Source organism: Muscardinus avellanarius, assembly GCF_963383645.1.
Source record: "Muscardinus avellanarius genome assembly, chromosome: 10".
Classification (NCBI taxonomy): Eukaryota; Metazoa; Chordata; class Mammalia; order Rodentia; family Gliridae; genus Muscardinus; species Muscardinus avellanarius.
This window is the reverse complement of record NC_137796.1, coordinates 101,119,606-101,147,075: the sequence shown is the minus strand read 5'-3', so window position 1 is coordinate 101,147,075 and position 27,470 is coordinate 101,119,606. Positions and strand designations below refer to the sequence as shown.

The following is a 27,470-nucleotide window of genomic DNA, read 5'->3' as shown; positions in this document are numbered from 1 at the left end:
AGGAGCGCGTGCAGGAGTCGCGGTGTTCGGCCTCCTGTGTCTGCCTCCCCACGCGGCTCAGCGAGGGGCAGCCCGCGCGGGAGCCAGCTCGCCCTTCTGCTGAGCGGCGCCACGCAGGCCGCATCACAAGCCCTTTACTCACTCACAGTGGGTGAACACCTGGGTCACCTCAAGGTTTTGTGAAAATAATGCTACTGTGAGTATTTGTGCAAAAGTTGTTTTTGGTGAATATGGGTTTTTATCTCTCTACGATAAATACCTAGAAGTAGGATTTCTGGGTGATCACTACACAATACATGTACAATGTGTGTATTTTATAAGAAACTGCCAAACTATGTGCATAACTTCTTTGAAGGATCTGTTGAAGTTATGTTCTCACTCACTCTCTTTTTTTTATTTTTTTGGTGGTACTAGGGGTGAAACCCAGAGGCTTTCTACCTCTGGGCTATACTCCCAGACATTTATTTATATATATATATATATATATATATATATATATATATATATATATATAAAATTTTGGTGGTACTGGGGTTCCTGGAAACCCTTCTACATCCGGGCTACACTCTCAGACCTATTTTTACATTTTTATTTGGAAACAGGGTCTCCTAAGCCAGCGCCTGCAGCTGGCTTCGAACCTGAGTGATCCTCCTGTCTCTGCCTCCCAAGCGTGGGGATTACAAGCATGTGCCACCACGCCTGGCCCCTTTTTAATATTTTATTTGGAAACAGGGTCTCACTAAGTTGCTGAGAGCCTCACTAAGTAGCTGAGGCTAGCTTCGAACCCATGGGATCCTCCTGTCTCAGCCTCCCAAGCACGGAGATTACAAGCGTGCGCCAACATGCCCGGCTTCTATCTTTTTTTAAAAAAATTGGATTTTTTTTATTATTTAAGTGTAAGAGTTCAAATTTTTGGATTTAGTTCATTTATTAGATATGCATTTTGCAAATAAAATTTTCTCGTAGACTATGGCTTCTGTTTAGTTTCCCTTCCTCCCTTCTTTCCTTCCTTCCTTCTATTGGGATAGAATTCAGCAGTATTCTACCTCTGAGCTTTAGCTGCAGACTGATCTATCTACCGATCAATCTATCTATGGTATTGACGGTGGAATCCAGGGGCTTTTCTACCTCCGGGCTACACTCCCAGACCTGTTTTATGCTTTCTTTGGAAGTAGGGTCTAAGTTGCTGAGAGCCTCACTAAGTAGCTGAGGCTGGCTTCGAACCTGTGTGATCCTCCTGTCTCAGCCTCCCAAGTGCGGGGATTACAAGCATGCGCCACCATGCCTGGCTCCTATTTTATTTTTTAATTTTGAAACAGGGTCTCACTAAATTACAGAGGGCCTCGCTAGGTTGCTGCAGCTGGCTTCGAACTTGCAAACTTCCTGTCTCTGCCTCCCGAGTACAGGGATTACAAGAGGTTAGGTGAATTCAGAAGTGGAACCCACAGATAAGAAGTGCTGACCGAGGACCTTTTACAGAAATGAGTGCTGAGTTGCAATTAAGTCCAGTTTATCAACATCTTTCTCTTCTGACTCATGCTTGTTGTCATATCTAAGAAATCACTGCCTAATCCCAGAAACTAACTTCTTTTATCTTTTTCTCTATTAGCGCTACAGTTTTAATTCTTACACTGAGGCCTACAAGTACTTTCATTTTGTACATGGTATGACGTAAAAATAGACTTTCATTCTTTGTATACCATTAACCCGGTTGCTTCGGCACCATCTGTTGACAAAACTATTCTTTGCTTCTTGGATTACCAGCATCTTTCTCAGGATTTTTCAGTTTCTCCAAATTCTCAATAGTAATTGACTTCCAGATTCAAGAATGAGGAAATGAAATTCCAGATCATAAATTACTATGCATTTTTCACAACACTTCATTACCAGTCCCTCTCTCCTGCCCTCAGTGCTAAGGTCTGAACCTGGGAACAGGACTAGGGGGTAGGCTCTATGGAGCTACACCCCTAAATCCTTTTTAATTTTGAGATAAGGTCCAAGTTGCTGGGACTGGCCTTGAACTTGCCTCCTGTCTCAGCTTCCCAAGTATTGAGATTATAGGCACGAGCCGCCACATCTGGTTTTCATTACATATTTTTGAATAATAAGTTCTCATAATCACATAGGGTTATATTAAAAGTTTCAGTGTCAATTCTGTAAGGTAAGATATATTGTGATTAAATATGTCAATAACATGAAAATAACTGTCATCTGATAAAAACAGTTGGTAACAGAAAGCATTAGTACTGAGAAGCTGGGCAGTCAGTCCTCGGCCAAGTTTGAGGGCTGACGAAACACATGGACTAGGCGTCCACTCTCCCCAGAGGGCAGCAAAGCAAGTGACAAACACCACACTGCTTAATTTGTCCCGAATTATATACATTAAAATGATTTACATGCTGTCATAAAGGCAACTAATTTCCCAGCCAGACTGGATAAAAATACACTCCCTACTAGATGTAGCTAAGGAGTGGCACACGATCTCATAAAGCAAAATGAACGGGAAAATGTGCTAAGTGGGGGCTAGACAGGCTTTCATGTTGTATTCACAAACTCTCAAGCTGAATTCAAATTCCAGGAGCATGGTTATTTCTGTGGGTTTTGTTTGTTTGTGTTTGTGGCACTGGGGATTGAACCCAGGGGCATCGGATACCCAGCTCTGTTTATGTCTTTGGGGTATGATCTGGGTGGAAGGTGGGGGATGTTGGATAGTCTAGACTTGATTCAGAAGTCAATTCCTCAGAGACTGATGATAAACTAGGCTTGTTTTTTCTAAAAAGAATTCTGGGTTGGGTGTGGTGGGGCACACCTGTGATCCCAGTACTTGAGAAGCTGAGACAGGAGGATCACAGGTTCACGGCCAGCCTCAGCTACTTGGTGAGGCCCTCTGAAACTTAGTGAGACCCTATTTCAAAATAAAGAATGAAAAATAGGGCTGAGGTAATTCTACCCTGGATTCAATCCCCAGTACCACACACACACACACAAAAGAAAATTCCAGTTTGAAAAGAAACATTAACATTAAATAAGATATGTCTGTAAGGTAGCTACACAGTAATAAAGAACATATTTTAGTTGGACGTGGTGGCACGCACCTGTAATACCACTATTTAGGAGGCTGAGGTAAGAAGGATGCAGGTTGAGGATAGCCTCAGCAACTTAGTGTGACCCTGTTTCAAAATAAAAAATGGGCTGGTACTCTACAAGGAGGTAGAATGCCTCTTAGTTCAATATCCAGTACCCCCCAAAAAAGAAATACTTTTTATTATAAGAACATGCTTTGAATATTTTAAACAAGCCCTTATTGTTACCCAACTTCATTCAACATAGAAAAGATTAATTGATGACATACATAAAAGTATTACTTTAACATTAGTTCCTAAATTAAGACCATTCTTCAACATGCAGTTAGTTGGAACTGAATTCAGAACATCTGAAATTTTCAGAGGCGAGAATGAAATTTACTTTTGCACTAAAATTTACTTTTGACTTCAAGGATTTAGAAATCAAATCAGTGACATGATCAAGGCTATAGGAGAAAAAAAATAATATATCCCCCCCAATACCACAAGCCAAACATTAGAAAAAGTTGGGGGCTAGGGATAGGCTCAGTGGGAGAGTGCATTTGCCAAGCACTTGGGAGAGGCCCTGAATTCCATCCCCAACACTGCAGGAAAAAAACAAAAACAAACCCCCAGGATTTTAAATACCGCCAATTGAGCCAGGCCTGGCGGCACATGCTTGTCATCCTAGTACTTGGGTGGCTGAGATAGCAGGACTGCCGGTTCTCAGCCAGCCTCAGCAACTGAGGCCCTTCTCAATTTAGTGAGACCCTGTTTCAAATTTTTTAAAAAAGATGCATCCCAGCTGAAGGCGGCCTATCCATTGTGGAGAGGATGGGCGAGGCAGCACTGGGGTTGGTGTCAGCTCACCCACACACTCACTGTGCATAGAGGGCACCAGCAATCCTGTGTCCTGTAAAAGCCGAGTCACCTGACGGAGCCCTTCAAAGTCTCTGCAGACAACAGGCCCTGGATTCCTGGCAGGAGCAGGGATGAGGGCTGGGACTGTGGAGGACAGAGGCTCTACTCGGGCTGCCCTGTTCCTGGAAAGTGCGAGGTGGTTTACCTGGGGAGAGCATCCTCTCACAGAGGCCACACTCAGGACCAGGGTGGAGTGGCAGGGGCAGCGGTCCCCATACACTGATAAGGGAGGCCTCCAACTTCCTTCTGCCCGTCTGAGCCCGAGCACCAGCAGTCAGGCCTAGGTCCCCAAAGTGCAAACCAGAAAACCAGTCTCAAAAAGACACCGCGCTTGATGGGGGAAGGTGTAAAGCTTTCCCGGGATCAGGAGTAAGGCGCCAAGTCAGCTCTTATGACTTCTACTCAGCTCTGTGCTCCAGGCCCTAGCCTGTGTGATACAGCAAGAGGTAGGATTCATACAGCCCCCGGGTCAGAGAATTACAACTGCTTTTATTACAGATATAACTGTCCAATCTAGACAAAAGAATCAAATAATCTAAAAATTTTAATAGAACTAATAATAAACTAAGTAAGGTCCAAAGATACTCAGTCAAAATACAAAAGTGTGTGTGTGTGTGTGTGTGTGTGTGTGTGTGTGTGTGTGTGTTTGTGTGTGTGGTTTGTTAGTGGGGACTGAACGTAGATCAACTATACCTGTGAGCTACATCCTCAGCCCTATTTTATTTTTTATATTATTTGTTTTGAAACAGGGTCTCACTAGGTTGCTGAGGCTGTCCTTGAACCTATGTTCCTCCTGTCTCAGCCTCTCAAGTACTGGGATTACAGATGTGTGCCACCGTGCCCTACCTCAATTGTATTTTTTATGTCAGCAATGAATGACTGGAAATTGAACTTTAAAAAATGTACAACTTGCATCAGGCGTGGTGGCGCACACTTGTAATCCCAGCATTTGGGAGGCTGAGACAGGAGGATCATAGTTTGTGGCCAGCCTCAGCTACTTAGTGAGGCCCTTTGCAACTCAGTGAGACCCTGTTTCAAAATAAAGAATAAAAAATAGGGCTGGGAGTGTAGCTCGGAGGCCGAATGCCCCTGGGTTCCATCCTCAGTAACCCCCACCCCCAAAAGTACAACTTGCAATAGCATCAAAAGATAAAATACTAAAGGACAACTCTAAGAAAGCAGGTGCAAAATGTGTATGCTGAAAACTATAATCCACTATGAGAGAATAAGAAGAAAGTCTCCAACAGAACAGACACCGAGCAGGGAACTGAGGAAAACTAAAAACTATAGCCAGTCCTTGCTGTGAATCGTACAGGACCATAAAAAATGTCTAGAAGCCAAAAAGGGGTAATCTCAACAATTTATAGAAAATATGCTTTTTATGTGACCTTTAAAACTTTGTCAAGTATTATAAACTTATTGTAAGGTAAAAAAACCCAACAGATACGAGGGAGGAAGAAACCAAAAATGATGTCTTTAGTATATTACAATCTATAAGATACACCATTAAAAAAAAGTGTTTTATTTTTCTGTAAAAAAAAAAAACTGGGGACTTCCGGGAAGATGGCGACCGAGAAAAGCGGGGCTTAAGAGCCCCGCTAACAACCAATCTCCATTACCACAAAATCAGCGCCTTTCATAGCCAGAAAACACTATCACCAGAGAAACAAAAAAATCACTAAGGCTCCAGAGAGAAAGCGGACTGAGAACAGAGCTCAGAGCCACAGAGGAGATAACCGGACTGAGAACAGAGCTCAGAGCCACAGAGGAGATAACCGGCCTCACGCCCGAGGACACGGCAGCAGCGCCATACTGCAGGCGTCAGCGGCAATTCACCGGACGGCTACAGCAAGCCGAGGTGAGCCACTGTGGAACTGCCAGGCGGGATTTCTCGCCACAGGTAAAATCTAAAGCTCCCAGTGGTTGAGCTCAGCACACGCTGCAGGGATTCAGAGTGGAAATCAAAACCAAGAAGAAATACGCCAGCCTCACGGCCGAGGGCGTAGCAGCGGCGCCATATTGCCACCGGAGGCAGCAGCAGAGAATTCACCCGAATCCAGTACAGCTACATCTGCGTACTCAAGAACAGTGAGTCAAATTGCGGGCCACAGAGGAGAAATCCCAGTACTGTACTCCCTGGGACTTGACCCAGTGGGGGAGGGGCGGTGGCAGAGATATCACACCATAGGAGAACGTGTAACCTGGCACCCCCCACAGTCTAAAGCAGCCTCTATCGACTCTCTGGGTCGGAGACTCTGTGATACAACCCAGTAAAGGAGTAGTGGGGTCTGAGATACTACTGACTCGAGATCCAGAACACCTTAAGTGAAGTCATAGTGACCCAAGGGAAGAACCAGAGAAGGCACAAACTTCCGAAATCATGGGAAAGAGGAATAAGACTGGAGCAATGAATGCCCACAACCCCACAACATCAGAACCCGATAAAACAGAAAATCAGAGATTTCTAGAATATCAAATCAGGAAAATAATTGTAGAAATAATAGAGGTGCTTCGAAAAGAACTCAGAGAGAGCCAAAAAGAGATAAAGGATGCAATTAATGAAGTAAAGGCCTCAATTCAAAGCACAAACAACCGATTAGATCACATGGAGAACAGAATCTCGCTCTTAGAAGATGATCATTCCAAAAATGAACCCATAGTTTCTAATCTAGGAAAAAATATCCGACAGCAGGAATCTGATATTGAAGAAATATGGGCCCATTTTAAGAGAGCTAACCTAAGAATAATTGGAATACAGGAGGGAAAAGAAAGTGAAACCAAAGGGATCAACAATCTCTTCAAGGAAGTAATAGCAGAAAATTTTCCAAACATAGAGCAAGAGGTTGATACACAGGTCCAGGAAACTTATAGAACTCCCTTTAGACAGGATCGGAGAAGAGGATCCCCACGCCACATAATTGTCAAAATGACCAATGTGGAAGCAAAGCAGAGAATCTTAAAAGCAACAAAAACAAAGGGCCAAGTGACATTCAGAGGCAAGCCAATTAGAATCACTCCAGACTTCCCAAACCAAGTCATGAGAGCCTGAAGGGCTTGGAGTAACATATTCCAAACTCTGAAAGAAAACAACTTCCAGCCAAAAATTTCCTACCCAGCAAAACTTTCTATCAAATTAGATGGAGAAATAAGAAGCTTCCATGACAAACAGAAACTGAAGGAATTTTTGTCTTCAAAACCAGCATTAGAGAAAATACTCAAAGAGATTAACTACAAAGAAGAAATAGGTAACACACACCAGAACCAGAGAAACAAGAGTTTCCATCCAACAGTCAACTAAGATTGGTTATCTGTGGAGATTCATTACTTATGTTAGTCTTTTACCTATCTCTAAATGGTATTGTTTGCCTTTATTGTTGTTAATTTTTAGGATTTCTAGTTGGAATATTAATATACCTTCAGATATAGCATTTGGAAATATTTTATCCCATTCTATTAGTAACTGTTAACTCTGTTTACATTGTCTTTGGATATACAATATTATTTTTTATTTTTTAGGGAGTTTGTATACTCTTCTGTTGCCTATGCCATTGAAATCATATCCAAGAAATCACTGCCAATTTCAGTGTTGTGAGGTTTTATGACCCAGATTTTCTCCTCAAAGTTTATAGTCTTAAGATTTATATTTAGGTCTTTTATCTATTTTGAGTTAATATTTGTATATGGGATTAGGTATGGGTCCAACTTTATTCTTTTCCATGTAATTATTATGTTTCAACAATATTTAGTTAAAATATTATTATTTCTACCACCAAATGTTCGTGGAAACCTTGTCAAAAATAACTTGACAATATAGGGAAGAATTTAGCTCTAGGCTTTTATTTAACTCCAATGGTTTATATATCTGCCTTTAGAATAGTACTACACTGTTTCAATTATTGTAGCTTTATATGGTTTGAAATCAGAAAATATATATCTTCTAGCTTTGTTCTTTTTCAAGATCGTTTTGGATATCTAGAGTCCATATTCCATATTAGGATAGAGTTTTTTTCTGAAAAATAAATATATAAATATATGATAGTTTCACATAAAAAAATAGAAAAAAATATTCTCTGGTAAGAAAGTAAAAAGAAACATTGAAATGTTATCTTTAAGTCATCAAAAGCTTGGTATCAGACAAATGAAACTGTTATGTGAGATTATCATTTTTAATTTTGGATAAATTGCTATAATACTAGATGTCAACCACTAAGCCAAGCATGGGAAGGAGGGATGGGGAGAGAATGGGGTGGGGATCGGGTGGGGGCTGACTGGGCGATGTGTGCATGTATTTCTACAAAACTTTGTATTCCAATATGATGTATGAATACAGTGCACCAATAAAAAAAAAAAAAAACTGGGCGTGGTGCACCTGGGTGTGGTGCTGCACACCCGTAATCTCAGTACTTGGGAGGCTGAGAATGTCCTTGGGTTCCACCCCCAGTACCAACAAAACAAAACAAAACAAAACAAAACCGCCCATACAATGGACAGGTGAAGGAACAAATGAGGAAGAAAAGACAAATCTCTCTAAGCCATCCTAATCACTTAAGTAGCTACTCCTTCCTTAAGGAGACAGAACTCCCTCCTATCCATGGAGGACTGGTTTCAGGAACCAGGACAGCATCAAGATGCAGGGTGCTCCAAGTCCCTGAGAAAAGCCTGTACATCTGCATATATGGCTGCACACCTACTGCACGCCTGACCTCCTCTCTAGATGACTCGCAATACGCGATGCAACGGAGAGGTTATGTAAACAGCTGTTAAACGGCGTTGTTAGGGACTAATGACGAGAAGGAGTTTGTGCGGTTCAGTGCCAATGAGAACTTCAGCCCTGCAGTGGGCTGAACCTGCAGGCGTGGAACCGCGGAGGTGCGGGGCCCACTGCAGGACTTCCCTCCAGAGACTGCAGCACGGAGACAGGGGAAATAGTGGCGCGCAGTGGACGTGCGCTGGAGCCGCTGGCACCACCTCAGCCCGCAAGGGCGTCGGCACAGCAGCGGGTGCCAGGCGGGGTGCGGGCGCCTCTGATACAAAGTGCCGAGGGAGCACTTAACCTCCGTGGCGTCCCTCCAAAGCCACAGCCCGAGGTGACGAGAGCTCACTACGTTGCGAGGCTGGCTTTCATCCTGCAATCCTCCTGTTTCGGCCTCCCGAGTGCTGGGATCACGCCAGCAAGCCCGTGTGTTTTAAAGACACCCATCTCTTTGCAAACGCCATTTTTGATTCTGTCTCCTTTTCTTGTAAATCCATTAACTCCAACTTGAGAGGGAAAGAAAAGCTCTCTGTAATGTCAACTGAACAGGGTCAAACTTGGAAGTTAACTATTTCCCAAACATGACACAGGAGGCAGGGAGGTTTCTGGAAGGATCCAAAACTCCTGTCTGCTCAAGCCCTCACGTTTACCTAATGCCCGTCGCTGCCAAATGATCAGAGGCATGGAGGGAAACTAGGGACGGAAGAAGATAAAGACTATCCACGACGTGGAGCATTCCGCTCTAAATTCTAATGGTGCCACGACCCACCAGCTTAGCCTTCTCAGGGACATGCCTGTTAGAGATTTGGGCAAATTCCAAACGAGAGAGCACTGCCTATTTGAGTTGAAGAATCCTAAGGACGTGACGGCTTTGCCATTTGGCCAGGAGAACAAGGCGCTGCCAGACCAGCTGCCAAAACATGGCGAGTGTCACCGTCTCCCTCAGAACAGAGGACTGCCCACCAAAAGAAGACGTGACGCCAGGAAACGATATGCTTCTCGCACCTTGGGTTGGTCTGTGGAGACTCTTCTGGGGTTAGATCTGTAACTCCAGCAAACCAGAAACCAACCCCTTCCAAGAATTTAGAATCATGAACGAATGTACCTCACGGCCACCTGCAAGAATTCCCCCAGTTTTCAACACCCAACAGGCGACATCTGATGTGATACTAAGAAATCTACAGCCAAGAGCCCAGCGTCCGAGGCTCGGGGGCTGAGGTCGGGGCTGCAGGTTCGCGGTCAGCTCCAGCAACCCTGACCTGAGGGGCTCTCAGCAACCTGATGAGGCCCTCCCTGTTTTAAAGTAAAACAAGACAGGGCTGGGAGTGGAGCTCAGAGGTAGAGAGCCCTGGGTCCAATCCTCAGTACCACAAAAAAGAAAGGAGAAAGGAAGGGAGGGGGAGAAGGGAGGGAGAGAGCAAAGGATCCAGATATCGACTGCTGAGGTGTCACACGGAATTGCTTTCCTTTAGAGTGTGACCAGGCATGCACGAATGCGCTTCAGCCCGGAGACACGCCGGTTTCCACAGATGGTTCACTCCATCTTCAGGTGGCTCTCTCAGGCTCAGCAATAGTTAAGGCTATAAAACAAGGCAGGTGCTGGTGTCATTATAAAAAGAATGCCATTCCTCCATCTTACCTTTAGCAAAGCAACTGAAAGCATTCTTAGCATGACTTTGCAGCATTAAAAAAAAAAAAAAAAGCAGCCCGCGAGGCCTTCCGTAAGAAGGGTGGGAAGACACACTCCAAGAGCCACCACCTCCTCTCCACTCATGTACGCACTGCTCTCCCAGGGCCACAAGTCACGTCACACGGGTGAGCGCTGGAATGTGCATCTGAATGAGCACGAGCTCCCAGGGCAAAGACCTCCCAGGGCTGCGGGATGGTGAGGGAGCAGGGTCTGCGGAGGGAGCAGTGCTCGGGAATGTGCGTGAGTGGAATTTGAGGATGAGGGCTGAATCTGAGTCTGTCTTCTACAGAAACAAAAGTGTGCACAGGTTTCTAGAAGATACCCTTCTACTTTCCCCCAACATTTTATTCTGAGAGCTTCAAACACACAGGACAGTTCACATCGCTTGGCATCGCTTACCCACACAGATTTTAGTTCTTTTGCATCTGGGGAAAGAGGACACACACTGGAGGCTCTAGAATACCGCACCTGGCAAACGTGCGGCTCCTGCGCATCCAGCAGCGCAGCCGAAGGCAGTGAGAAGGCGGCCTCGGTCTCCAATGGGCGGGGCAGCGCCTCGGGCACCTGGCACGGAGCCCACTGGCGCAGTGGCAAACGTGGTGCTGGGCCACAGCAGCCGCCCGCTCCCAAGAGACACACACCGCACTCCCTGTGGCTCAAAAGCCCCCAATAGACACACACACCGGACTCCCCGCGGATCAAAACCCACTAGCACGGTTTCAGTAAACATGAAGTATCCAAGCAGAACTGCCAAGAGAAGGCCAAGGGTCTCTTACGTCTGCAGTTAAAATACAGGATCTGGACATTTCATACTTCATTTAGCAGCACTATTACAAAATAGTACAGAAATAAGCCCAAATACATGTAGTTTAAGCAACTAACACCGGAAATTTGTTTTGTATTCAGCCATCAGACATTAGAAAATAGTATTTCATTTCCTGGCCCTCTGAGTATGCTGAGGGCAATTTGTGTCAATTGCTAGCGCCATTAGACCATTACCCAAAAATGATACTGCTGCATGCAGAGGAGCACCGAGCAATGCAACGTATCATTAGAAACAAACGAAAATGGCTTCTGATCATGGTTAGTCAAGTAAATAACATGAAACTATGAAAAGAAAACATTAATTTCCAGTGTTACTGCTACTATGAAGCGAGAATACGCTTCAACACATCAAAAGCCATCAAGTGGAAGATGTGGAACTTAGCTTCATGCTATTTAAGCAGAACCCAAGAGGACGTGCTGCGCTGAAGTGCGAGGGGGGAGCTGGCCGGAGCCAGACTCAAGGTCCTCCAAGCCCCCCTCTCCCTCCCTCCCTTGGTACCGGGGATGGACTTGTGCTGGGGATAGTGACATCCCAATGTTTGCAAATATAAAAAAAGCCGAATCACTGCTAAACTCTAAATTTTAATGCAATAGCTACAGATTTTTTAAAAAATCAACAAAGAAAACTTAAGAGATCAAACTATTAAAAATGTCAGGACAAGGGGTATATATCTCAGGGGTAAAGTGCTTGCCCAGAATGCACAAGGCCCTGGGTTCCAACTCTAGAACTGAAAAAAAAGTATGTAAATAGACCCTAAAATATAATTTTTAATAACGTAAATTGTGCTTTCACAGGTGTACTTTGTCAATATCTGTAGAGCTGACACTTTATATACTAGCTGGATTAAAAGAGACCTTCATCTAAAAATTAATTCAGCTGATTGTCAGATGTGCTACAGCCACTCCACAAGCGAGAAGATACAGGCCGGACGTAAAGGCGCTTTGAGGGCTGAGGGTGCAGCTGAGTAACAGCACACACACACACACACACACACACACACACACTTTATTTTTTTCAGTATTAGAACTCAATGGCATTCTACCGCCGAGCTACATTCCCCCAGTCCGTCTATCCGTCCATCCGTCTGTCCTTCCTTCCTACCTTCCTTCTGCAGTATTGAGGAAGGAACCCAGGGGCATTGTACCTCTGAGCTACACCCTCAGCCCTAGTTTTTAGTCTTTTTATTTTTGAAACAGGGTCTCACTGAGTTGTGAAGGGCCTCACAAAGTAGCTGAGGCTGTCCGCAGAGCGAGCTCCTCCGGTCTCTGCCTCCCAAATGCCGGGTACAGGCATGCGCCACCACACCCGGCTTTTTCTTTATTTTTAAACAAGGTCTCACTAAGTTGTGGAGTAATTTACTAAGGAGCTGAGGCTGGCCTTGAATCTACGATCCTCCTGTCTCAGGTTCCCAAGTACTAGGATTACAAGTGTGTACAATGTCTGGCTTATACACATTTTTAAATAGATGAAAAATGAAATAAATAGGCAGTAACTAAAAATTATGACTCCACCGCCTATTTTTCTGGATATTAATTCATGATTTTCTGTTCTAAATTCTGTTCCAGGTCTCCCATCAACATTCTTTCTCATCACCATGAAAAAGGCTTCGAGTGAAATTCTACTGTTAAAAAAAATTGTATTCTGAGTTGCCCGAATCATCTCTATTTTACTGTGGGCAAATATACATAACTTAAAGTGTTTTGTCATAGCCCTTTTTTGTGTACACATGTGTGGTGATGAGTTTGGCCCATGCTAGGTAAGTGCTATCCCACTGAGCCACACCACAGCTGTTAACCCTTTTTTTTCTTTTTGCAAAACTGAGGATGGAACGAGCCCAGGGGCATTCTGTCTCCAAGCTACACCCCCAGCCCTATTTTTTATTCTTTATTTTGAAACAGGGTTGCACTGAGTTGCAAAGGGCCTAAGTAGCTGAGGCTGTCCTTGAACCGAGATCCTCCTGTCTCAGACTCTCGAATGCTGGGATTCCAAGTGTGCGCTACCACGCCCGGTTGCCATTAACCCTTGTAAAGTGTATACTTCACGCTACCGTGTAATCAGTCTCAGAAACTCTCTTTTTGCAAAACTACAGCACATTAAACAACTTCTCATTCACCCTTCTCCCAGCTCAAGCCAACAACCGTTCTGCTCTAACAGTCTGACTTGCTATATGTGCCTCATACCAGTGAGGCCACATGGGCCTTGTCTTTTTAACTGACTCATTTCACTGGCACGATGTCCTCAAGGCTGTTGTCCAGTAAGTAAGAACTTCTTTCTTTCTTAGGTTATGTAATATTCCGCTCCAGGATAGGATATATATATATATATATATATTCCAAATTGTCTGCGTCTCCTGTATGTTAGGGTGCTCTCAGGAATCCTGTCCAATATCCCCTCTGAAAGGAAACAATGGTGTCTTGATCTACGATTCAGGAGAAGCCAAAGAAAGCCAACAAGCAGTGTCAGTTCACCTTTCCTCAACACCCAACCAGGCAGATGGGGCAGAAAGGCTACTTGCTGGAGTCGTACCGTATCTCAGTAGAAGACGAGGCCGGTCTTAGGGACATCCTATGGCAAAGCCAAATTCCTGGTTACTCCCTGGACTTAGTCACTGCATGCTTTAAAATCCTACATTTCACATTCACCAGGCTCTAGTTTATCCTGGATACTTATATGGCTTTTTAAGAATACTCTGTTTGGAGCAGACTGATCTTTTCTTTCAACTGGTCAGCTGGTGAAATGGAAAGTAGTTGAATACGAGGGAGGATAAGTAGAGGGCCTTGGTCATTCTCTTTTGCTTATTAGAAACAATTCTTTAGAACAGGTGTGAAATGTCTCGGCCACTCCTCCAGTCTGAAATTAGCACAGCCCTTTAGAAGGTCACCAGATGTTCCGAATGAGAGGAGGGAGAGGACACTGATTGACTGATTGGCAGCACCTGGTCCTCGCTGGAGCAGCCTTCCTGTCCTCAGCTGGAGAGGCCAAGGATGCTCCCAACCCCTCCTGAGGCTCCTCTTCCCATGATGGCTTCTCAGGAGGCCTCTGCTGCCCTCCCTGCCAGCCTCCTCTGCTTCCCTCCCAGGAAGGAACATCCCCTTCCTTTCACGCCACGCCTTCTCCCTGCCAATCAGCCCACCTGTGCATCCATGATGGGCTGGATTCCTGTAAGAGGACAACCCGTGCGGAGCACACTCCAGGATGACATTTCAGTATTTTTAATAGTAGTTTGTACAAACACCCCAGGCTCATTTCTGTCTCTTTTTTAGTTTTAAAAACCAAACAACTATACACTGGTGATCTGTGGCAGTGGACATCTAAATTCTCTCCCCAAAGCAGTACGGTTGAAATTTTGAGGGTTTTTTTTTTTTTTAAGGGCCTCTTTACTACAGTTTTGTGCTTGCTTTTTATAAGAGAGAACACAATTTATTAAAAGAAGCTGTGTCCCACACCTGCAGTCAGGCGTACACATGCCACAATGCTTGAGAGGTAACGGCAGACGCTGCACTGTGGACCCCACGCCTCTACGTTAGAGACCTGTTTACCTAGCTAAAGGACTCGGCTTCACGGGTCTCAACTTCCTCATATAAACCAGACATACAACATGGCCATGAGTTTCAGTGAGTTGGTACACAGGTTCCCTGAGACGATGAAGGCACCTAGCACAGGGCCTGGCAAGAGGAGCCTGCTTAACACACACGAGCATTCTTGTTGGTCGTGTTGGCCGACAGGCCTTCCAGAGCACACCCCCGTGTCAGAGGGCTGTGTACTGAGGGACAGAAGAGGTCGGGCAAGAGCACTGCTCATGAATTCATTCTTCACAAATGATCTGACTTGTACAATACTTGTGAGTTTTGCTACAGGGTCAATTATGTAAACAGCCAGATGTAGCAGGGAACATGTTTTACTATGCTTGTGGTGTAGAGAATTACTCTTTTTTTCTGTGGGACCAGGGATGGAACCCAGAGGAGTTCTACCTTTTTATTTTTATTTTGAAACAAGGTCTTGCTAAGTTACCTAGGCTGGCCTTAAACTTGTAATTCTTCTGTCTCAGCCTCCCAAGTATTGGGATTACAGGTTTTATTTATTTATTTTTATTTTGAAACAGGTTTTTTTTTTTTTTTTTTTGGTGGTACTGGGGGTGGAACCCAGGGGCTTTCTACCTTTGGCCTATACTCCCAGACCTATTTTGTGTTTTATTTGGAAACAGGGTCTCACCAAGTTGCTGAGAGCTTCACTCGGTAGCTGAGGCTGGCTTTGAACCTGTGAGATCCTCCTGTCTCAGCCTCCCAAGCACGGGGATCACAAGTGTGCGCCACCACACCCGGCTTGAAACAGGGTTTTGCTAAGTTGCTGAGGCTAGCCTCCAACCTGCACTTCTCCTGTCTCAGTCTCCCAAGTTCTGGAATTACAGGAGTATGCCACGATGCTTGGCGAGAGTCACATTTTAATATAAAGAATCCGAGACTTTCAAGGTATATGGTTAAAAGAAAAGAAAACAGCAGAAAACGGTATGTGCGCATTACCATTCATCTAACAAAACATGCATGGGAGCCGGGCGTGGGGGCATGCTTGTCATCCCAGCATTCGGGAGGCTGAGACCGGAGGATCGCGGTTCACAGACAGCCTCAGCTGCTTAGTGAGGCACTCCGTAACTTAGTGAGACCCTGTTTCAATATAAGGAATAAAAAACAGAGCCGGGCTTGGTGGCGCACGCTTGTCATCCCCGCGCTTGGGAGGCAGAGGCAAGGAGGATCGCGCAGGTTCAAAGCCAGCCTCGCTGGCTTAAGAGACCCTGTTTCTAAATAAAAATATAAAATAGGTCTGAGAGTGTAGCCCAGAGGTAGAAGGGTTTCCAGGAACCCCAATACCACCATAAAAAATAGGGCTCAGAGATCAAATGTCCCTGGGTTCCATCCCCAGGCCCCCCTCCCCCTCCAAAAAGAAAAAGTGCATGGTCATGTACATGCTTGTAAAACGGAAGGGTGAGCAGAAAACAAACAGAACTGGTCACCACAGGGGACAGCAGGCTTTCCGAAACACGCCTGGCTTGGCATGTTTGCCCTGGAACCACCTCGTGGTTTTATATAATTATAAAGCAAATTTAAATTCTAGGAAAACAATCCCTGAAAGTGAAAATACAGCAAACCTAAATGTTTATTGAATTTGTAGTTTAATTACACAGAGAAGAATTATTTCAAGTGACTTTAAAATACAAGTTTTATTTTTACTTATTTATTTAGCAGTGCTGGGAATGGAACCCAGGGCCTCATGCATGCTAGGCGAGCTTCTGCCACTGAGCTACTCTCAACCCCTAAATATAGTGATTTGACCGTTCATCCCTAGTGAGATTTACTTTGAGCACAAAAGTAACTGCAAAATTCTCAAGAATTGTATTACTGGTAATAATATTGATATAGTTACCAGAAACTGTTGAGGATACATTGTAGGATAAAGCAAATTATTTCCTTAATCTGATTAAAAGTAAAAATTTTCAGCACAAGTAAAAAAAATTTTAAATCTCTAAAACACACAATGTACTTAAACATATTGAAGTCAACCACTAAGCCAAGCAAAGGAAGGAGGGACGGGGAGGGAATGGGGTGGGAATTGGGTAGGGGTTAAATCAGTGATGTGTACATGTATGTACACACAAGTTTTGTACCCCAATATAATGTATGAATATAATGCACCAATAAAAAATTTTTAAAAAAGAAAAAATAAATTAAGTTAAAGTTCTGGGTCTAATTAAAATTAAAAATATTAATATAAATTTATTTTAGAAAGAAAAAGGAAGACAGACATCCTTGCTAACTTTCTTTCAATCAAAAGGGCTATATAAAACAACAACAACAACAATAATCAACCAACCAACCATCTGGGCGTGGTGGCACACACTTGTAATCCCTGTGCCTGGGAGGCGGAGGCAGGAGGATCCTAGGTCCACAGCTAGCCTCAGCATCTAACTGAGGCCCTCCGCAACTTCGTGAGACCCTGTTTCAAAATAAAAAACAAGGCTAAGGCTGTATCGCAGAGTTAAAAGGTCTCTGGGCTCAATCCTCAGCACAAACAAAACAAAACAAAACCCAACAAATACAATATTCATAAACACAGCCAGAACTCACGTTATGGTTTCTAAATATAATTTCCTATGAATAGGAATAGCCCTTCTTGGAGAAATTATTTGGTCCAAAGAGAAGGTAGAATATGTGCAGGAGGAGCCAGGAATATCTTCTTATACCAGAAGTCAAAGAAGTTATTTTAAAGAAATATTGGGACTATATCAGAAAGACTCCAGATGTAATTGTGCAGCGAGAAAACCACACGGGATAGCTTTTAAAAGTATGAGAAGAGGAACATACAATAATGAATTAGTATTTATACAGAAGCTGGCAACAATTTGAAAATAAAGTTTAAGAAACAACTCCATCTACAGTCATATCGAAAATATAAAATGCTCAGGAAGGAAAATCACATAAGATGTATCAGATCTCTATAGAAAAGCAAGCTTATGAAACACAGATAGACCAGACTCTTCTACACTACATGGAATACACAAGATTCAGAAAGGCCAAAGCAATCTGAAAAGGGAAAAGTTAGAAGGGCCAGCCAGCTGGGGGCAACACGACTCTAAGTCACATTAATAAGATAATGTAGCATTTACATCAGACACAAAAATGAATGGACAGAAGGCTCCAGAAATAGACCTATGCAAAGTGACATCGTCACTTTGTCTCTGATGAAGGTGGTTAGATAATCCAAAATGAAGTCTTTTTCACAAATGTTGCTGGAATAACCAGACAGCCATATGAAGAAATCCTAGCCCCATTCCACTGCATATACACAATTAATTTGAGTGGGTCACAGCCCAAATGTAAAAGCCAAGACAGTAAACCTTCCAGCTGGGCGTGGTGGCACATGCTTGTAATCCCGCGCTTGGGAGGCGGAGACAGGAGGATTGGTGGAGACAGGAGGATCGCACAGGTTCGAAGCCAGCCGCGCGCGCTGGCTTAGGAGACCCTGTTTCCAAATTAAAAAAAAAAAAAAGTAAAAATAGGTCTGGGAGTGTAGCCCGGAGGTAGAAGGGCTTCCAGAAACCCCAGTACCACCAAAAAACAACACACACAAAAAAAAACAAAAAACAAAACAAAACAAAAAACAGCTCATTAAAAGACATTATTAGCTTGGCATGGTGGCGCATGCTTGTAATCCCAGTACTTGGGAGGCTGAGACAGGAGGGTTGTGGTTCGTGACCAGTCTCAGCTACTTAGTGAGGCCTTCTGCAACTTAGTGAGATCCTGTGTCAAAATAAAAAATAAAAAATAAGTCTGGGAATGTAGGTTGGAGGTAGAATGCCCTTGGGTTCCATCCCTAATACCGCAAAAAAAAAAAAAAAAAAAAGACATCACGAAGACAACCAACTCATATCAGAAAGGGACAAGAAATTTAACAGCTACTTTAAACGAAGATAAGATATATGAATAGCCAACAAGCACACAAAAAGATGGCCTAGAGCTGGGACTGTGGCTCAGTGGTCGAGCACTTGTCTAGTATGCACAGGGCCCACTGGATTCCCACAGTGTTGGGAATGCAACCATGGGGAAAGCGATTCACATCATTAGTCATGAGAGAAATGCAAATTATAAAACATAATGCAAGCCAGGCGTGGTGGCACACTTGTAATCCCAGCATTTGGGAGGCTGAGACAGAAGGACTACAGTTCGCAGCCAGCCTCAGCTACTACTTAGTGAGGCCCTTTGCAACTCAGTGAGACCCTGTTTCAAAATAAAGAATAAAAAATAGGGCTGTGGGGTGTAGCTTGGAAATAGAATACCTCTGGGTTCCATCCCTAGTAACGCAAAGAGAGAGAGAGAGAGAGAGAGAGAGAGAGAGAGAGAGAGAGAGAGAAACACCATAATGCAATACCATCTTATATCCTCTAGAATGGCTAGATTAAAAGACTGATAGCACCAGATGTGAGCAAGCTTGTGGAGTAACCGGAACTCATACAATACTGTTGCAGTATAACACGAGAATCCACTCAGGAGAACTGTTTTGTTGTTGTTGTTTGTTTTTGGAAAGGTTAATAAACACCTAAATATCAGACATTGTAAAAGTCGACCATTATGATTACAGGTATTTACTCGAGAGAAACAAAAACATGCTGGCAAAAAAAAAAAAAAAAAAAAAAATCACAGAAGTGTTCCCAGCAGCCTGATTTATAAGAGCTTCAAATTAGAAACCATCCAGAAAGCCAGTAAATAAATGTTACTCATACAACAGAATACTATTCAACAATAAAAAAATCAATAAACACAAGAGCATGGATGAAATTAAAAAACAAGAAAACAAAGCCAGGTGCAATAGCACAGATTTTTTTTTTTTTTGGTGGTACTGGGAATTGAACCCAGAGGCATTCTACCTCTGAGCTCTGCCCCAGCCCATTTTTTATTCTTTATTTTGAAACAGGGTCTTACTAAGTTGCAGAGGGCCTCACTAAGCAGCTGAGTCTGGTCACAAACCTGTGATTCTCTTGTCTCAGTCTCTTAAGGACTGGGATTACAAACATGTGCCGCCACACCTAGCTGCCCTTTTTTGTAATTCAAGGACAAGCAAAATTAATTTATAGTGGCAGGAATTAAAAAAAATGTTTGGTTGGTTAGGGTAGTACCAGTTTGGAGTTGTGAAAAGGGACACAAGCAAACTTCTGGGGAGATGGAAATGTTCCCTGGCTTGTTTTGGTGGTGAGAACATAGGTGTACACAACTATTAAAGCTCTGGACATTTAACATCTGTATATTTTGTTGTATCTTACTTAAACTTCCATTTTTCTCAATTCCTAAACAAATTTAAAAGTATAGAGGGCAAAATATGAACTGTGATTGCTTCCAGGTGTTGGGATTATGGCTCACTCGTTTCTGTTACCTTTTTTTGGGGGCACTGGGGACTGAACTCAGGGGCATTAAAAAGCCTACCTCTGAGGCACACCCAGCCCCTTTTATCGTGAAGCAAGGTTTTGCAAGGTTACGGATGGTCTCAGTAAATATGCTGCAGCCGGTTTCAAACCTGCTTTCCTCCTGTCTCAGCTCCCAAATCCTGGGATTACAGGTATGTCCCAGTTTTCTAAACCTTATAATTTTTATAAAGATATTACATAATAAATAACATATAATTATACATTACACAATATGTAGTGAGTATATGGCTATACTCATCATAAGATATGATGAATACAGACACATATCCTTCCTGTTCTCTACAGCTGTATTTCAGAGTTCCACAAGATACCCAACGCTGCCTGCCTCTTCCGAAGGCGGGGCCGTGAGTGACTTTCTACAGCAGGCCCCTGGCAAAGCAGGGCACCCTGGGGAGAGGAGGAGACTGGGTACGGAGCTGAGCTCTAGTCCTGACCGCTTGCTTTATTGGTGGGTAAGTCACAGGCCTCCATTTCCTCACGCCTAAAACGGGAGGAAGACATACACTGCCTACGTCAAGGGGGTTTTGTGAGGGTTAACTGAAAGCTGTGGTCTACAAGGCATTCTCCCAAATCCAGCGAATTAAAATATCAGTCACTTCTGACACTCACAAGCTGAGCTGGAATGCTTCGGCCCTCGTGATGGGCAGCCAGCGCTCTTACCTGTTGGTGCCGTGATGGCGGCTCTGCGTGCTCGGCCGCTTCCTCTCCACCTCCTGCCAGCTGTCTTCTGTCCACTTTCTCTTGACCTGCTTCTCCTCCTGCTTTTTCTCCACGTACTCAGCATAGGTCTGGATCTGATAGCTTTCTGCATATTTGCTGGTATTGACAGCTAAAAGAAGAGAAGGAAATCCTTATAGAAGCTGAGGCTGTCCCTTTGGGAGAGGTGCCTGCGGTAACCAGAGGAGCCCTGGGCCCAGGCTGGAGTTCTGGCCTGATCACCTACTTACAGGAGAGGTGGCCTGTGCCCGCTTCAGCAGCACAGAGACACAATGAGCAGATTAACACGGCTCCTGCACAAGGACTACACGCAAATTCTTAGAAGTGTACCTATTTTTATATCTAAATCTTTTTGTTATTACAGTTTATCACTGTATGCTCTAAACCAATTTTGCATTCATTTTCTAAAAACAGAGATATAACTTGAATCCTATTTTTGAAAATAAAGTTCTGCTAAAATTACTTAAATATTAGTTTTGAGGGAAGCTGACTTTTGAGATTCAAGTGGATAAAAACTTATTGGACTTCTGAAGCCTCACTTTTAATCAGCTGATGTTAATGGTAAAATACATACTACTGGTATGTTGTTGCTAAAAATATTGTTCTGCATTTTAGCATACTGAGTTAAAATAAAGTTGCTCCTACTTATTCAGGAAAAGAAAAAAGAGAAGGAAGGTAAGAAAGAAAGAAACAAACACAGGCAGGCAGGCAGCCTGCCTTAGGTGAGTCTTATACCCTCCTGGTCCCAGTTTACTCATTTGGAGGAAAGGGAGACTCATTGATTCTTATCTCCTTCACAGTATGAAGGGCTTTGTAAATTACAAAAAATTGTAAACTTTAAAAATATCTGAATCTGGCATGGTGGCATTTACCTGTTATCCCAGTACTTGGGAGGCTGAGAGAGAAGGATAGTAGGTTCAAGGACAGCCTCAGCAATGTGGTGAGACTCCTAGCAACCTAGAAAGACTCTGTTTCAAAATAAAAGAAAAAAATAGAAAACGGCTGGGAGTATAGCTCTGAGGTAAAATGCCCCAGGTTTAATCTCCAGTACGCTTCCCTCAACATTTACAGCCAACACCACTGCTTGAAAAATGTTCATTTTCAGAATTAAGAAAATAAGGCCAGGTGTGGTGGTACACGCTTGTAATCTCAGTACTTGGGAGGCTGAGACAGGAGGATCACAGGTTTACAGCCAGCCTCAGCTACTTAGTGAGGCCCTTGGCAATTTAGTAAGACTGTTTCAAAATAAATAATAAAAATAGGGCTGGAGGTATAGCTCAGAGGTACAAGGTCCCTGGGCTCCATCCCTAGTGTCTGTCTGTCTGTCAGTTTCTCTCTCTCTCTCTCTCTCTCTCTCTCTCTCTCTCTCTCTCTCTCTCACACACACACACACACACACACACACACATGGGCTGAGGGTGTTTTAGGGTGTAGCTCAGGGTTAGAATACCCCTGGGTTTAGCTGTGTGTGGTAGCGCATGCTTGTAATCCCTGTGCTTGGGAGGCGGAGACTGGGAAGACTGTGCAGGTTTGAAGCCAGCCTCACTGGCTTAAGAGACTCTGTTTCCAAATAAAAAATATAAAATAGGTCTGGGAGTGTAGCCCGGAGGTAGAAGAGTTCCATCCCCAGTACCACCAAAAAAAAAAAAAAAAAAAAAAAAAAAAAAAAAAAAATACTCCTGGGTTTAATTCCCAGTACCAGGCATAAAATGAGGTATTTCTGTGTGTGTGTGGTACTGGGGGGGGGGGTGTGGAACCCAGGGACTTTCTACTTCCAGGCTACACCCCCAGCTCTATTTTTATAATTTATTTGGAAACAGGGTCTCACTAAGTTGCTGAGAACCTCACTGAGTGGCTGAGGCTGGCTTTGAACCTGTGTGACCCTCCTGTCTCAGCCTCCCAAGCACTGGGATTATGAGCGTGTGCCACCACGCCTGGCTGAGATAATATATTTTAAAAGTGACAACACGAGCTGCACGGGTACTGGGTGAGCACTGCGTCAGACACAGAAGAGCGCCAGCGTCTGCCAGCGCTTCTTGCAGGCTGAGCCTCATGTTCATAGCACACATGCAAGGGAGGAATCTTTGTTACTGATAAGAAAGCACGGTCCCAGAGATTGAAGGCTCGCTGCAGCCACACTGGGGCACGTGGCAGCGTCTGACACAAAACCAGCTAACTCCCCCGTTGCTGGGGACACAGTCTCACTCTGGATCTCCAAGTTCCAGGCCACTCCATGATACTTGAGACATGCCTCTTCTCCCTGTGCATGCATGCATACATGCATGCATTCATTCATGTGAACTGAGAACTGAACCCAGCAACATTCTACCTCTGAGCAACACCCCCAGCCCTATTTTATTTGGAAACAGGGTCTCACTAAGTTGCTGAAAGCCTCGTTAAATTCCTGAGGCTGTTCTTGAACCTGTGATCCTTTTGTGTCAGCCTCCCAAGTACGGGGATCACAGGCGTGCGTGCACCACCATGCCGGCTTCCCTTTGCTTTTAAAGACTCTGCGGTGCCTCTGGCTGGCAGGAGAGCCTAAGAGTCAGCGCTTAGGTTCTCAAGTGCAAATACTTCGGATCATGGCGGGTTAGGTTTGTTGTCTGGGGATGGAGCCCAGGGCCTCAAGAATGCCAGTCCAGCTTCCCACTGAGCCACGCTCCCGGCCCAGGCCAGCTCAGGCCTGTTCTACTCCCATGATGCCCCTCCCCAAAGGCTGGTGGACAGAACATGCAGCAGAGTGAGACGCAGGGAAGGCCTGTGGGTGGATGAGCCCAGGCGCTGGCGCGGCGCACGCACACTGAGCGTGCTCTCCTGGCTGCTTGGGCAGCCACACTGGGGCCCTGACATCAGAGACAGTGCCCAGCTCCTGGTGAAGACTGCTGCAGAGTGGTTCTCCAGACATGGCACATGAAGAAATCATGGAAGAAGGCAGCCAGGGAGCTGAGCTTGCAGCCTGTGAGCATCTCAGAGCCTGACAAGGGACTCCAGTGTTTCAAAGACCTTAAACCTAAGGGAAAGACGGCTGGCCGCAAGGCAGATGCTGCGCAGGCCCAACACCTGGCACTTTTTATCTTCAAGTAGACCCGATTGGACTAAAACTTCTGGGCACAGTGGTGGTTTATAAAAGATGTCATGCCATCTAAATATTTAGCCCTCTAAAAAAAAGAATAAAAAATCTCCACTTTTTTGAAACACAAAAATCTTCACTAAGAAGTCTGTTGTACTTTCAAATATTTGCTTAGTAGTTTAAAGACAAAACGAGTATGCACTTGTAATTTCAGGACTTAGGAAGCTGAGACAGGAGGCTCCCAGGTTTGAGGCCAGCCTCAGCAACATAACCATACTCCCCAAAACCTAGAGCGACTCTGTTTCACAACATAAAATAAAAAGGGCTTGGAGGAAGAATGCCCCTGCACTTCAATCTCTAGTAACACACACACACACACACACACACACACACAGGATAAAATGAAAATAAATCCTTTAAGCGGGATGTGATGGCATACGCTTGTAAAATCCCAGTCCTTGGGAGGCTGAGACAGTGAGGCCCTCTGCAACTTAGTGAGATTCTGTTTCAAAATAAAGAATAAAAAACAATAGGTTGGGAGTTTGGCTCAGAGGTATTGAAATGCCCTGGGTTCCATCCCATGAAAAAAAAAAACCTTCAAAGTACTGGAGAGCTTTCATACACTCAGTCTCCCAGAGAGGTAGGCGAGTTTCCTAAATGAGCTCAGAGCGGCAGGCGCTGACTCAAGAGGACGGCAGTGAGGGCAGCCAGTGTGGAAACGAGCATCTACGTACACACATCCATCCATGCGACACACACTGAGACCCACAGGGCTGGCCATCGCGCGGCGCTGGTCAACTGAGGGCAGAGGAGCAGCGTCTCCAGCATCTTCATCTTAAACTTTTCTTTGATCTAGGCTTATTTTAAAGTGTGCCCAAAACGTAGGCACTTGTAATAATCCCTCCTTGAGTTTAATTTGGATTCTGAGGTCAAAGAGCGGGCTTGGGTCAAACTCCCCACAACAGTGAGGGTGATGACAGGGCCGGAAAGGAGTGGAGATGACCCGTTTCACCCACTCCCACTGTTTCTAATCACTCTGCCCCCTGCCCTGGACGAATGCTACAGGCAGTTCAGTTATGCTAACATGGTGGGGGAATTCATCTGAGCACATTTGGAACTAGGATCACTTGAAAGAGGAAAAAAATACCGATCCACTTTTCGCACTGGCCCTCACATGGCAATCATTTACCAGCATTCCTTCCAGTCCCAGCAGCTTTGCGGGCCCGCAGCCTTTCATACGGAAGCCAGGCTCTGGCTCGGAGCCATGCCTGCCTGTATGGATGAATCAGCAAAATGAACTGGCCGCCAGGCAAGTCCAGCTTGCCCGTCAGAAGCAGCACAGCACAGGCTGCTTGTGGTGCTAACCTTTTCCACATTTGCCAGGAAAATGACTCAAGGCCACCTCTTGGTCCCCCCATTTCATCAGAGCCACTGGGGAATGGAGCTGCTGGGAGTCCACCCTGTCTCCCTGTAAGGAGCAAGCCCCTGGCACCGAGCTCAACGCTGACGGCCGCATCACCCCAGCCCGTCTCTTGACCCCACACGTGCATCACTGCATTTAACCTTCACAAAAAGCCCACAGGAAGGGTGTGCCAGTGGCTGCGCAGATAGAGGGGCTAAAGTTTAGGTCGGCTGGGCCTTGCAGGAAGGCAGCAAGACTGGTTTAGAACCAACATGTGAGTGACAGGTAGATACAAATACAGACATTTAAAAACATCCTAATACTGCCACGTCTGTCTGCCCTCTATTTATTTAAATATTTAGGCTGATTGTCTTACAAAATGCCTGTGTCAGGAGTTTTTGTTTTATTTTCATGGTTACTGGGACTTCAGCCCTATTTTTATTTTCTACTTTGAAACAGGGTCTCACTAAGTTGTGGAAGGCCTTCATAAGTTGCCGAGGCTGGCCATGAACCTGTGCCCTCCTGTCTTAGCCTTCCAAAAGAGTACTGGGATTACAGGTGTGCGCCTCCACACCTGACTCTGTATTTTAAAGGATTACTTTAAATGTTTAGGTTTTTTTTTTTTTAATTAAGAACTTTCTTTATTGTTGAGCAAAGTCTTTCCAACCAAGTTGATAGACATAATGTGTTAGTGGACAGCAAGACTTAATATACAATGTAATAGATTCCTTCTGAAATTGATCTACAGATTTAATGCAGCTCCAGAAAAAAAAGTCAACATCTGAATAAAGCATTGCAGAAATAAAAATAAAAATTAAGGTAAAAACATCTCAACAAAAAGAGTGGTTGTTACAAAGAACTGGGGCTGGGAAGGAAGCCCACTCTAACGGGAAGGGGTCTGAGGAGTGATGGGCGTGGCGGTTGGCTAGATGACTGTGTGTACTTGCTAATACATGGAGCCACACACCAAGACGACCATTTGATTATATGTAACTTATACTTCAATTAGTCTGTGGAGCCTGAAAGACAGATTCTACATTTTTTTTTTTTTTTTTTTTTGGTGGTACTGGGGGTAGAACCCAGAGGCTTTCTACCTTCAAGCTATACTTCCAGACCTGTTTTATATTTTATTTGGAAACAGGGTCTCACTAAGTTGCTGAGAGCCTCACCAAGTAGCTGAGGCTGGCTTCGAACCTGTGTGATCCTCCTGTCTCAGCTTCCCAAGCGCGGGGATTACAAGCGTGCGCCACCACACCCGGCTCAGATTCTAAAATTTAACTTGAAGAGCAAAAGGGTCAAACAAGGCCAAGACATTTCTGGAGAGGAGGAAGGGGGACTTTCCTTATCAGCTGAAAGTGCTCATTGCAAAGCTGTAGTTATTAAGACAATGTAGTCATAGGGCAGAGACAAGCAAACTGGCCAATGGTATAGAATTAAGAGCCTAGAAACAGAATTATCCATCTGTGAAACTGACTCTTGAAAGAACAGCCTAGAAAAATGAAGAGCTGGAAAAACTGTTGATCCATAGGGGAGGAAAAAAAAAAAAAAAGAAATTGGATTCTTAGTCATACCAGGCCAAAAAATTCACTCCAGATGGATGAAGAACTTAAATGTCAAAAGCAAACTTTGAAAAGTGGAAGAGAAAATGTAAGTGAATATCTTTCTGAGCTTGAAGTGGGGAAGGACTTGTGAAGATACAAAAGAGGCTAAGCATGAAGAAAAGACCAGGAAGTGGGGCTGTGTTAATATTAAAACTTTTGTTCACCAGAAGACATTTCAAAGAGAGTGAAGGCAACCTGCGAGCTGAGAGAAGAACATTAGCGCGATACTCGGCTGGCGGCGGTCAGCAGTGGGACACGCAGAAATGCCCGCACCGTAGTAAGAAAACAGGAGGAAGCGGTGAGAGGCATGAAGAGTGAGTGCGCTGCATCCAGAGGAAGGAAGAGAGGCCGTAAAGATGCAGAGATGCTCAACCTCAGGCCAAGGTGAATGATGAGCATGGCCCAATATGCTTTTACAATTGTGTTGGCAAAAGCTACAAGACTGACAACACCAACC

At 44.4% G+C, this 27,470-nt stretch overlaps 1 protein-coding gene across 3 annotated transcripts in view; it reads right to left on the bottom strand.

Annotated features, from left to right (window-relative positions):
- Positions 1-27,470, bottom strand: part of PARN (poly(A)-specific ribonuclease) — a gene marked incomplete at both ends in the record, with an annotated part of 167,266 nt that overhangs the window by 10,209 nt on the left and 129,587 nt on the right. For all 3 annotated transcript variants that reach the window (XM_080704716.1, XM_080704717.1, XM_080704718.1), the window contains one exon: positions 20,884-21,052. In XM_080704716.1, coding sequence (XP_080560842.1) covers positions 20,884-21,052 — 169 coding nt within the window. The remainder of the gene's footprint in view (positions 1-20,883; positions 21,053-27,470) is intronic.